Here is a 12,717-nt window from a genome sequence, read left to right on the forward strand (position 1 = left end):
TGTCACACTCTCACACATACGCAGTCTGTCTGGAAGTCTCGTGCGTACTGCCGCCTTGTTACGGCACAGAGGCACTGCTGAGTATCGGACGCTCTCTCCAGTACGGTCTGTGTGTCAGTGCGCACGGACACTGTCAAAGACAGAGGCGATGATGACAACAGCGACTAATGGCAAATACTGGAATCGATTTAAGCTTCACGCGCGCTGTTGCTTCACACAGTCAAATGAGCCAATTCAAGTTTTGTATACGTTTAATTTTTAATCAATAATGAAAATTGCAGTACATTTCATAAAACTCTTTAAAAAAAAACAATAACAAGCCTGACCTGAGAAAATATTGACAGTATTCACATTTCACCCTGAAACTTTGTTCCTGATGATAGTAGCAAAATAATTCTAAAGAATAAAATAGGGTTAACTGCGGAACATGTAGCCTAAGTGTAATAAATACCCCACTTAGTGACTCAAGCTACACTTTTTCACAAGTAAATCCATGTATCACCCCTCCCCCCCATTTAAAAAACCAACAACATCATGACTGTCATTCCTCATCTGGAGTTTGAGGTGGGGCCGATGCACTTTCCCTGTAAAGAGCAAAGATGCATATTTTAAAACTCATTTCGAACATGCAGCGCAAAAGAATTTAACAGCAGCCACATCGCTTTTGTAGAAGATATACAAACAAGCCGTTCAGAGCTCTTACCCAGAGTACGGCGGTGGAGGTGCATCATGCTGGCCACCGTGGGCCAGAGCCTCATTGTACGAGGGGAGACCTGGAGCCATGATCGACAAGGGCACAGATTCAGGTAGTGGCTGCCCATCCACACCTATTTGCACAGGAACGCTGTGAAGATACAGAATCCTTTAGTGTGATTTTGCTGAATAAAGGCATGTTGCTGTGGTCATTATGACATGATCTTACCTGCCCCCTCTAGGATTTTTGCCTCTGTTCTTGTAGCAATAAATGCCCAACACAGTGGCTATAATCCCTACTATTACAATAGCCACAATGCCAGCTACCAAACCAGACACATCCACTCTGGGCGAAGATTCTGTAGAAAAGAAAGAAACAATCAGTTCATCATTCTCAACAAATACACATTTTAAAGGAATATTCATTGATCCCATTTTCCTTTTTGGATAAAATATTAAAAATACTAGCCACTAAGTAGATCTGTAGATTGCACTTGCTTATACCATGATACAAGCTAGGCAGCACTCTTAAAAACACAGGTTGGCCATAGAACCACCATTTTAATTACCAAGAAAACATTTCTGTGAACAGTTCTTAAAAGATTTTAAAAATCTAAAAGAACATTTTTCCATTATAAAGAACCTATTGTGGAATGGAAAGTTTCCATGGATGTTAAAGTTTCTTCATGGAGCCATAGATGCAAATAAAGAACCGTTATTTTTAAGAGTGAAGGCTGCTTGCTTCAGTGCTATGAAGCATTAAGCTGTTAGTTTTATTTGATACATTTAATCCAATTGTTTGAAGTCCAATATCTTCAACTTTATCTACAAAATAAAAAATGAGACCTAATGAATAAGAACAACCTTACCGTGACTGCTGAGATATGTTTTCCAAAAAGTAGCCTGTTAGAAACAAAATAAATAGCTAAATAAATAGCATCAAATACATATACATATAAAATGCTTCTGTTGTGTTCACATTTTCTTGTATACTATCTTTTTCTCACCGTCTTTTTGTCATCTTCAAACACCTCTCTGGCCTCTTCATATGAGCATATCTCCTCAATACATTCTCTCTCTAGATTGGCAGGCACTACTAGCTCAAAATCCCAACTGTTATACAACAGGTTACGGGAGAGAAATGAATCTGCCGACTTCTCTTCTAGAAACACTAAGGAACACAAGAATATGAATCCTAATGAAAATCAGCTAAACACCACAAACATGCATTTAATCATGTCTTTTTACAATACACCTAAAGGCCAATAAAAGTGACTGGGTAATGTGCAAAGGTCTAAGTCTTTGACTTGAGCATAATGAGGTGCATAGGTAGACCAATCAAAAAAAACACACCATGATATTAAACTTATTAGCAACAATAGAATATAAACCCCAACATTTTTAAACAGTGGCTATTAAAATGTGTTCAGCTTTTCATTATTACCATCATTTGCATTGTAGATCACTCTGCCCCAAACAAGATGCAGCAGGAAAAGCAAACTGAAACCTGTCGCTGGAAACCCTAGCATTGTACCTGTTCAAAACAATATTAAGAATATTACCATATTAATAGGCTATATAAAATCCACATAGAGGAAGTATATAACTCTGAAAATCGTCACAAAAATGTTCTACAGAATCAGAAGGGAAAGGCTTTTACAATGTCGTCCTCTATCGGTCATTGCACTTAACCAGAAGCAAACATACATTTTTATGTATTAATAAAAACAGATAAAGGCCTACATATAGGCTACATAAAATATCAGTTTAATATCTTATTTTCAACACTTCAACTTAAATCAAACACGCATTGACAAAATAGTGGCAGCAACACGAGGGGATGACTACATACTTATTTTTTATTTTTAAGTAAGTAGAGTAAAAGTTAATATCTTCCCATTCATTTTGAAAACAAGCTGTACCACAAAACCCAAGACAGCCAGAAAGAAAGCAAAACTATTGCACCTGAGTCTAAATAAAAATAACACGGGTCACCGCCTGCTTACCTTGACACTCTTTTATGTTCCGTACAAGGAAACTTTGGATGAAAAATACTTTCAGATTACTCCTGGGATTTCTGCCTTGGTGCTGTAAATTATTATGGCTATAGGTTTTTTTTTTTTAATGTTTTTTTTAAAGTACGAATACAAGGTATTCACATATTCGATGCTTTTAATTGAAATTCTTCCATAAAATCGACTGTGTTCTCGTTCTCAGCTGCATTATAACTCATCGCGTACGAGACATACCAGTTTGACAACATAATTGACAGCCGCGAGCATTTGTAGGAGCGGCAGGGGGATGTGACGGAGTTTCGGTGACTTCACGTACCTGAACATCTCAGTAAACAAAGGTGCTAATCGCTTCCATTACGAAAACTAAACATTAGTATTAGTAAGTCTTAGACTCTTAGTGCTCTCTCTCTCTCTCTCTCTCTCTCTCTCTCTATATATATATCGCAGTTTAATGTTCAAAAATGTCATTCATCATCTGTCATTTAAAACTAACAAACAAACAACGCCCCCGTCAACAGCTTCCGGTTTCAACAGGCCATTGAACCTTGATTGGACCAGACTTCCTTTTTAAAGATAGTTATGAATGGACCAATTTTCGCAGCCGACGTGACAACAGCTTTTAATTAAGTTACTAAAGTCAGTCCTATAGACGTGATATTTGTCTAATATGATCGCGTTAAAACATGCATTCTGAACGTTACGACTAGACTCGGATTCTATGAGAAAACGACGCCATGCTGCTGTGTCTTTATGAATTCATACTCTCGCCCCGCGGTTTGATTCCCTCCCAGCGATTACACTTTTCTCTCACCACCACAGACATTTAACAGCTAGCTAGCACTGCGCAGGGTACTTCTCTTATCTGATTGTTATGGGCCAATAGAGTGTGTGTTCATTACTGAAACTAGAAACTAGGCAGTTGAAACATGAATAGAATAGTATTGATCACAAACAGAGATGAATACAGTTTATATGAAGCTAAACAGTCAGCAGGAAATAATACAAAGCATTCATTTATTTATACTTTATTCATTAGTAATGAATAAAGGTCATAATTAAATGTTTTTACTTTAATAATTAATTCCTCATTCATCAGCATCTGATGTCAAATCCAACAACAGTTGTGTGTGAAAACCGTTTTGAAAACTTAAAAAATGATTCACTCACCAATAAATCAGTCATCCATAAATTCTTACATGAAACGGTTTATAGATGCATTTTAATTGTGTACAAAAGAATATTGTTAGATTTAGATACAAAACTGGAAGATTAATGGTGTCTGATATTTCAACAGAGCCAACAAAAACATAGCTTAAATTAAAAAAACAAACTGAAATAATCAAGACTTAAGACATGAAATTATATTGCAATATGAATGAGAATCATCCTGTTACCATATTGTGTAATTCGGTTAACAATGCAAATAAAATAGTGATTTGTTCTTATTTGCATCTGACAAACCTGATCTACAACAGAATTTGACGGTTTTGGGGAAAAAAATTGAATGTCCCTTGATTAAAAACTGAGTAGCCACTCCCTCGAGAGACGGGTGTATACCATAAGAACGGCTATCCTCTGAAAAGGAAAAGCACCTAGTCTTGCTTTTTTCCTCACCCTGAACTAGGCCTTTCTACCAATTTACAGAGTGACTCAGTCCCTTACAACAGATTAATACCATGCTTTGTTAGTACATTTATTTGGCAATTCCTCCTTTTTCATCACGGTCTACGAATGAAGGTGCAAAAAATCACAAGCTTGTCACATACAATACATGCATGTGAACCTGGAGACAGACTGCCTTATTCTGCATATACGAACAAATACAAGTACCTTTAAAAAAACATCAAATCAGAATGAAAAAGAAGCAGATCAAAATGAAATTCCACAATAAAACCACACAATCTGTCCATTTTAGTGTTAAACTACATTAGAAAACTATTCACGATGACAAAGCTAGGTGTGCAAACATGTACATTATAGCCTTTGGTTTGTATGAATACTAGCATTTCAGATACTGGACCCACCGTTTCGACACTACCGTATACACTAACAATACTCAGTTATTAAAGTTATTCCACATTGCTTTTTCAGGAGAGATAAATTAAAACAAGCTGGCTGAATATATTTTTTGCCACTGATGGGAAAGCAAGGTATAGATTAGAGCAGCCATTTCAGTGCAGTTTCACTGACTAAATGAATCTCCCAAGAAAAGACAGGCTCTTGGCTGATAAAACACTGTCTGACTTATCTTTTTGAGTCAGTAACCCAATATATGACACAAGATGACACAAGAACAATCAGAAGCTATGTCAGCACAGCCTATCTTTGATGTGGTTGTTTAAAAATGCATTGTTGCTACTGTTCACCACCTCAGTGGTGAATAAAAAAAAATCTCTTTTGTGGCACACAATCAGTCTGTGACCTGTGGTCGGATATAAACAAACACTGTGCTTGAATCTAACAACAAGAGCATGATTTTACAAGGCACTAAATAAAACGTGGATGAAACAAGAACTCCATTTTTCCAACAGATTCACGGTTCACTCTTATTTTACGGTCTAGTTTCTTCTTGAAAACAAATTCATACATACTGTAAAAGCCAATAAAACACTGATGCATACAGTGCCAAACACACACACAGACTCAGACACACACACTCCGTGTAGACACATAAGGCACCAGGCGTGAGAGTGAGGGCTTCAGTCTCCTAGGCAACAGTGCAGAGGGGCAGTCAGAGCAGGGTGCAGGGACAGCCACCACTCTTCTGCTTCCCCCCGTGATTAGCGGGGAGCGGTGGGCTCTCGGTCTCCTGGAACTTCCTGAAGACAGACGGTAATGTACGTTTATCACAATGCACTTCATTGTCAATCTCATAAGAGTGCACCTCTATTCCAAATACCTTATTGCTCGCACAACCTCCATGAAGGCTTCATCCACATTGTGGCGGTTCTTAGCTGATGATTCCATATAGTGGATCCGGTTTTCTCGGGCAAAAGTCATGGCCTCATCTTTTGAGATCTATTTCAACAACACGTTCTTATGAATTGGCAGCCTATTTAGGGTTTCCTTAAAAACTTCAATCATTTGTGTAACATGAAATCTTTACCGCTCTCTGCTGGTCAAGATCTGATTTGTTGCCAACAAGAACCATAGGAAAATCATCTCGATCCTTCACCCGCAGTATCTGGGTGTGAAATTTCAGTATTTCATCATAACTGAAACGGATAGAAAGTGTTCATTAGAAAGTTTTTGCAAAAATAATAGTTCACAGAATGTCAGGAATTTGCAATAGACAAATATTAAAAATCTCTTTTATGAGTGTTATAACTGCAAAGAAAAATGACATGAAATACTGAAATATTTTCATGAACTGAAATAAAAGTTCCTAGATAATGAAAAAAAAAAACTTTTGATGACTCAAAAATGTTAAACTAAAACAAATGTCAAATTAAATTTAAACAAATCAGTTCCAGTTTAAGGTCTCATAACATGCTATATCTAAAACATTTTAATTAAACATAAAAATGCCACTAGACTGTGCTAAGAATTTTAACAGCATTTATTATATATTTTTAACATTATTTTGGTCCTAAAATACAAACACACACACAAAAATACAACGACAAAAATTTAACCGAAGAATGAAACCGAAAACGAACAAAATCTAAACTGAAAACAAAGAATTTCACTGAAAAAACAAACAAAAAAACATATTAAAAATCTCAATTTCAGAGGCAGAGTAATTGATTGCAGTTTACAAATGTACAAATATTTGCATAGAAAATCTTGAAAATATAGTCTTATTCAAATCTGTAAGAAACCTCTACATTGACACTGATAACATGAGCACTCATAGTCTGTGCTCTTATTCTCATCACAAACACATTCTGTGGTTTTCTTTTTAAAACACACACAGCCGCATACAAAATCTCTGTTCTCGTCACACACAAAGGTTAAGAACTATCTATTCCCCTTCCTCTTGCACACACAGACACAAACACACTCTGGAAAACACCTACCTGCCACTGTCATTAAGAGCAAACACCAGTAAGAAACCCTCTCCGGAGCGCATGTACTGCTCTCTCATCGCTCCAAACTCTTCTTGTCCTGCTGTGTCGAGGACTAATCAACAGGTGAACGACACATTAACACAAATTAATAGAGGGGAGTGTGCAAGATGAGCTCTTCCACACAAACAAATGTATCTTTAAACCTTGCCTTAAGCACATCTGGCATGATGTCTTACTGACAGCAAGTCAAAACAAAACCTGGGCAGGAACCCATAGTCAGCAATGAATCATACTGATGCAACTCTGACCAAAATCTCCCTTCTGAGGGAACCTGTGGAGCTTTTTAACACTCATTCCTTCCTATATAAAAACACATAGAGTCTAACTTACTGTCTAATCGTGTCTCCTTTCCATCCACGGTACAGATTTTAGTGTATGAATCTTCAATGGTTGGGTCATAGTCAGACACAAAGTACGACTGTGAACAAAACAGAAAACATTTTGGTTGTTCAGCAGCTCCTCAACGAGGGTTTTAACATGAAGGAACATGCAGAGGAGAGCCCACTGTACTGTGAACTTAGCACAGCTCTTACAACACACCCACAGAAATACTTAGTGCAACGCATTTCCCCAACATTACGCCATAAATACATACTTATTTAATAAAAAGTCCTCAAAAATGCACTTGCCTGAATGAACTGAATGGTAAGGGCGCTTTTCCCCACACCTCCACCGCCCACGACCACCAATTTATATCTTTCTTCATTTGACATCGTCCTATTCCTGCCAATATGAAACATTAGGTTATAGAAGATAAATACATTAAATAATAATCATGTTTTCTTATTCTACTAAAATGGTTTTAAATGGAATAATGTGGCCCCATCGAGCATAAAGATATGAGACCGTTCAAGGCCTGGCATCGTTGATAAACCTCTACAGTAGGCTACAATGTTACAGATTTTGGACGAGTATCATAATCCAATCTCCGTGGTTAAATCTGTACAGAACAATAGCATTTGCAGATTGATAACGCTAGAGAGGAAATAAGACAAATACCGTGCTGGTCTGGGCACTGATCGCCGATTACCTTTCTTCCGCAGCCGCCTTGAGTAAATTAGCCTTCTGGTGGCAAGTTAGCGACTCGAAAGTTGGACAACTTAGTCCACTGCCAAGCCGAGAATACCCTGACAACTTTAATAGGCTATAACCGCAAGATTTAGCCTACAAATTCTCCCTTTGTACAAGCGTTACAACCATCTTTCTTAGGGAGATAAAAAGCGAATTCCCGGCTTAAAGGAATGTCCGCCCTCTGGATTTTTCTTGGTGATTTCTGGACTCTCTCGTGCTTCCGATGGCTTTTTTCATGACCAGGGGCAACTTTTTTTCGTTTCTGAGCGTGTATCATACGTATGCCTGAAATGGGCGTGGCTTTCGTCGTTGTTTTTCTCATCGAAAACATGATTTCGTTATCGGTGAGCCTCGGCGAGCTCTAATTGGCTGATGCGCAGGATTCGATGAACGATTCTGCTGTTACTACGCTTGCATTTCCGCAGGAGGCAGGCTATATGATAAATGTATAATTCGAGCGTAGTCTTTCCCATATTTGGGCAAGGGCCTGGTTTGTCGGCGTTAAAGTAGATGTTTACATAGAGCGTTACTTCAGCATTTAATTGTTCTTTTTTTCTGTAGCCAAAATTTCGGCATTGTAAATAAGACGTTTGTCCAGATGAAATGTTTTGTATGATTATTTATTTTATAATGGGTGTTTTTCCTTCCTAGTTCTTGCTTAACTTCTTTCAGTATATATAACATTTTTTGTTGTTGTTGTGATACTTTGGCAATAATAATAACATTAATATAATAACAATAATAATAATAAAAAAATATATATGTATAATGGATGGATGCTGGATCACTTGGCTTGTTTTAAACGAAAACTTTCCAGAAGTAAAAATTTTTTTAGAGACACCCACCAGTTAATGTCTGCCTTTCCAACATTTTTGAGGAAACATTAATTCTCTTCATTGCAGTAAATTTCCAAAACAAGACAACACAAACATATAATAATAATAATAATAATAAAAAAACTTAATGTATCATTAGTAGTATATTTATTCATAAATGTTTTCTGAAAGGAACGGTTTACCCAAAAATGAAAATTAGCTGAAAATGTACTCTCAGACCATCCGAGATGTAGATAAGTTTGTTTCTTCTTAACTATTCTTAAACTTAACTTACAAACAATAATAAGTAACAAAGTAACAAACATCACAATAATCCACAAGTAATCCACATGACTCCAGTCCATCAATGAATGTCTTATGGAGTAAAAAGCTGCTTATTTGTAATAAATTAACTTAAAACTGCTGCTCCAGCTAAAATAAGAGACTTCTAACCATAATACTGTTTTCTCCAATAAAAACAATGTCTCTTCAGAATCAGGGGAAAAATATGCACAGATCAAGCACTTAAGACAACCACACAGGTTTCCACTTTACAAGACTTGAACTGATTTACAGGAGTTGTGTGGATTGCTTGCGGGCCCATTCGCTGCAGACGATCCATTGGTGAGCAAGTGATGTAATGCTAAATTTCTCCAAATCTTTTCCACTGAAGAAACAAACTCATCCACATCTAGGATGGCCTGATGTAAATTTTCAACAAAGTTTTATTTTTGTGTGAACTATTCCAATATTGATCAAATGGCATTCAAATCCACATCAAAATTGTGTTTTTTAATAACATTTCATAATAAAATTCAGCAAATAGTTGCTAAAGTTAACACTAAAATGAAAGAGACAATGAGACAGAATAAAATAATTGTCTTTAATGAACACTGGATTCAATACAAGCTATAGAGTTAAAATTACACCTGCAAAATACCCCTTTATAAATAACAATTATCAGTGTATTGCAATAAATAAAGTCACAGACAGGCTGTGCATTATAATAAAACAAATCGCACGTGTTCTTGCAAACGTTCAGTCATTTATTCACATATCATCAGTCCATCAGATGACGGGAGTCTGTCAAAATAGTCTTGGAGGAACATGCAATTTCATAAAATAAATAAATTAGTGAATTCACACAATCATACATATGCTTTTTTTATCCATAGTGTTGTTTTCCTCATTTAAGTTCCTTCAGATCATTAGGGAGATACAGTGCAAAGTCCTTGTTTACACCTGTATTTTTAAATAGCGCAGTCCATACAGCCAGTCTCTCTTCAACATCTGTATGGCAAAGCAGCCTGTCCCAGTTTAACACGTGAACCAAGTAGGACCCCAAGCAGCATGCGTTCGCCCCAGTCCAATATTTTGTTGACTGTTAGACTTACTGGAGACAAGGGGCTCCGGTCTCCAACCATACCCTCCACTGCTTCTACACCACCAATAACCTCCTTCTCTAAATGCTCCTCCGGGGAGGTTGTGATACCACACGGTCCCCGGGTCTGCCTCTTTGATCTTGTGCTTGAATGGTTCAGTTGGTTTGTTTTTTGTAGTTCCGCATTTGCTCTGGGGTTACTGCTGTTTAGTTTACTCTTTCTTCTTTGTGATTTTGAGATGCTGAGTCTAGCTGAAGCTTCCTCAATGATAAAACCGTTTGCCTCTTTTGGTTCTGTTCTGGTTTCTGATGCTGACGGCTCCAAATGGACTCTGCCGAGGTCATCTAACGCCCCCGTCTGGTCAACTGTGGAACTGCCCTGCCTCAGATGACAACTGTGCACTGATGACCCCTTCTGGTGAGTCTGAGTAACTGCACTCACTGGTGATAGGGAAAGAGTGAGGCTTTTGCGTTTCTCATGTAGAGACGGAATCTGAAGGTAAGTAGGCTTGGGTAGGTTGGACTTTGGTTCATCCTGCGGTGTCTGAGATGTGACGTTGACTGATCTTTGTACCTCTACAGGATTTGTGCGGAGAGTGAGCGCTCCGAGCTTGTCTGAAAGAGATAATGTAAACTCTGGCTTCATCACCTCATAGCATTGGCCTTGGCTCTGAATAGTTTCCATTTGGTTGTTCTTGTTCTCACAGTGCAAGTTTGCTTTGGAATCCTCAGGACATCCGTTAATAATACAGTTGTTGTCCATGTTGTTGTGAAGGTTCAGGTTAGTTAACAGTGCCACTGTGGAACTGCTGTTGTTTTTTTCATTGGTGGGCTGTAGGCAGTTATCCAAAGGTTTGACTGAGTGCTGAACATGAAGGTTAGTGTTATTATTCTTTAAAGACAGCGTCCCCTGGAAGAGCTGCAGCTGCCCCAAGAAGTTAAAGTTGGGTGAAATTGTAGGTCTGCGTTCTTTCACAAACCTAGAGAAATGATCAGATAGTGATAATTAACTTATTTAAATTATCTGCATAACTCATATTCAACTCTTTTTTTCATAGAAAATGGTATAATATTAAAACAAAACAACATATGTACATTACCTGTATGCATGATCCAGATCCATTTTCAGGTTATACATGACATAGGCCACAGCAAGTGCTGGAGACCGAGATATTCCTGCAGCACAGTGGACCAGGACTGAGCAGCCACGTGACATGGCCCCATCTGAAACAGTTTATTTCAATTAAAAAAAATTATTGAATATACATTGAGACATATTTTAAAACTTAGAGTGTATACTGAGGACTTTCTACCAGATGCATAATTTTAATTAGCCTCAAATTATGTTTTTTAGACAGAAAACACATCTGTTTACAGAGTCATAGTTCTATGCATCCATGGTTGTATTAATGATGTAATGCAGTTGGGATGCAAATGCAGGCTGATGTAAGCAGTGGGATTCTGGGGCCCTCACCAATGAAGTGCAACGCCTGAGGAATCCAAGGAAGCAGGTCATCCCGCAGGGAGTCGTCTATTGGGATACGGAGGTACTGGGACTGGGGTAGAAATGAAGGCTGTGGGCAACATCGGCTCACACTCAGTACGTACGAGATGCCTCGGTCGGACAAACCATCCTGTGGGTACGAATAGCGGGTGAAAGGTGAGAAAGTGACTTAAATGCCCTGCAAAACATTGGCGAGAGCAAACTATTGTAGCAAATGTTTATGCAAATAAACTATGTAGCAGATGTAATTTTAATATGGATTAGGGAAGATTATGCAAAATGATAAATAAGTAGTGAATTTGTAAATATACCTGCGTTACGTCAGTCTCTGCACCAAGGTACAGATGCGGCAGAATACGCGACAACGGTGGCCGCTCGGACTGACTGTCCCTGTAGTACACCATCTCTTGATTTGTTTTCAAATATATATATTTCTTTTATATATCCCGAAACCTATGGGGGGAAAATCCACTGAAAATTACTGCCTGGTCTATGACGCAATGAACAAAAACATATAGAATCCTAAAAGCAGGCCAAATGGTATCCCTAAAATTACTGAAAGTTTTAATGAATTGCATTTAACAATGGTAATAATATAGTTAGGCTTATTGACAACAAATTAAAAGCTTGTACTCACCAATCCAGTCCGCTACAGATCAGCAGAGTGCGTATGAAATCAAAAAAATGTTGAAAAAGTCCAACGAAGCTAGTGGAGGAACGTTGTAAATAGCACAAAGAGGAGAAAGCATGAAGTATATGTATCTGCTTGATAATAAAGATATCCTTTATCTCTCTTCTCGGTAGTTGTGTTCCTGTGCTCCTCTCCGCTCTGTCTGCGCCTCAAACATTATTTGTTGTTGTATGTCTATACCTGCGCGAGGGAGGAAAAAGATGAGGTCATCCAGTTTCCAGAAGCTAAGAATAGTACAATTCTATGTGATGTCATTTCCAGCCAATCGGCGCGCAGGGTTACTCTCTTACGCGCGCGCGGGCACGCTCTGTTTGTTAGCCATCATCAATTTGCCCTGAAGACCTCGGCATTTTTATTGTGATGAATCGTGTTTTACTCTCTGTGGCTTTTCAGACAAACACGCCGCTTTCATTTGCAAATCGAGTGCCTCAAACGAGCCTCTTCTGTCCTTCTAGATGCTTTTGTAAGCCAACTTGT

General features: G+C 38.0%; 3 protein-coding genes across 4 annotated transcripts; all 3 read right to left on the bottom strand.

Moving 5' to 3' along the window:
• Window positions 1-233: 233 nt before the first annotated feature.
• Window positions 234-3,505, bottom strand: LOC113045718 (transmembrane gamma-carboxyglutamic acid protein 2-like). Its single transcript, XM_026206317.1, has 7 exons — window positions 2,700-3,505; window positions 2,138-2,227; window positions 1,701-1,864; window positions 1,563-1,596; window positions 923-1,052; window positions 704-844; window positions 234-584 (listed from the first exon to the last, which is right to left on the bottom strand). Exons 2-7 carry the CDS (start codon window positions 2,220-2,222, stop codon window positions 542-544), a joined length of 597 nt encoding a protein of 198 aa, XP_026062102.1. The 5' UTR covers window positions 2,223-2,227; window positions 2,700-3,505; the 3' UTR covers window positions 234-541.
• A 388-nt stretch (window positions 3,506-3,893) lies between these two features.
• On the bottom strand, window positions 3,894-8,110 carry LOC113045725 (ras-related protein R-Ras-like). Of its 2 annotated transcripts, none has more exons than XM_026206337.1 (7): window positions 7,809-8,110; window positions 7,408-7,501; window positions 7,109-7,196; window positions 6,728-6,830; window positions 5,815-5,923; window positions 5,608-5,726; window positions 3,894-5,527 (listed from the first exon to the last, which is right to left on the bottom strand). In XM_026206337.1, the coding sequence occupies exons 2-7, from the start codon at window positions 7,489-7,491 to the stop codon at window positions 5,440-5,442; spliced, it is 591 nt and encodes a 196-aa protein (XP_026062122.1). In that variant the 5' UTR covers window positions 7,492-7,501; window positions 7,809-8,110; the 3' UTR covers window positions 3,894-5,439. The 2 variants fall into 2 exon arrangements, with proteins under 2 accessions (XP_026062122.1, XP_026062114.1); XM_026206329.1 differs by having other exon boundaries at window positions 7,778-8,110.
• Window positions 8,111-9,533: 1,423 nt separating this feature from the next.
• On the bottom strand, window positions 9,534-12,581 carry si:ch211-195b15.8 (dual specificity protein phosphatase 16). Its single transcript, XM_026206349.1, has 5 exons — window positions 12,187-12,581; window positions 11,861-12,002; window positions 11,520-11,679; window positions 11,146-11,269; window positions 9,534-11,025 (listed from the first exon to the last, which is right to left on the bottom strand). The coding sequence occupies exons 2-5, from the start codon at window positions 11,951-11,953 to the stop codon at window positions 9,948-9,950; spliced, it is 1,455 nt and encodes a 484-aa protein (XP_026062134.1). The 5' UTR covers window positions 11,954-12,002; window positions 12,187-12,581; the 3' UTR covers window positions 9,534-9,947.
• Window positions 12,582-12,717: the final 136 nt, after the last annotated feature.

This window comes from Carassius auratus, chromosome 3, assembly GCF_003368295.1.
Source record: "Carassius auratus strain Wakin chromosome 3, ASM336829v1, whole genome shotgun sequence".
Classification (NCBI taxonomy): domain Eukaryota; kingdom Metazoa; phylum Chordata; class Actinopteri; order Cypriniformes; family Cyprinidae; genus Carassius; species Carassius auratus.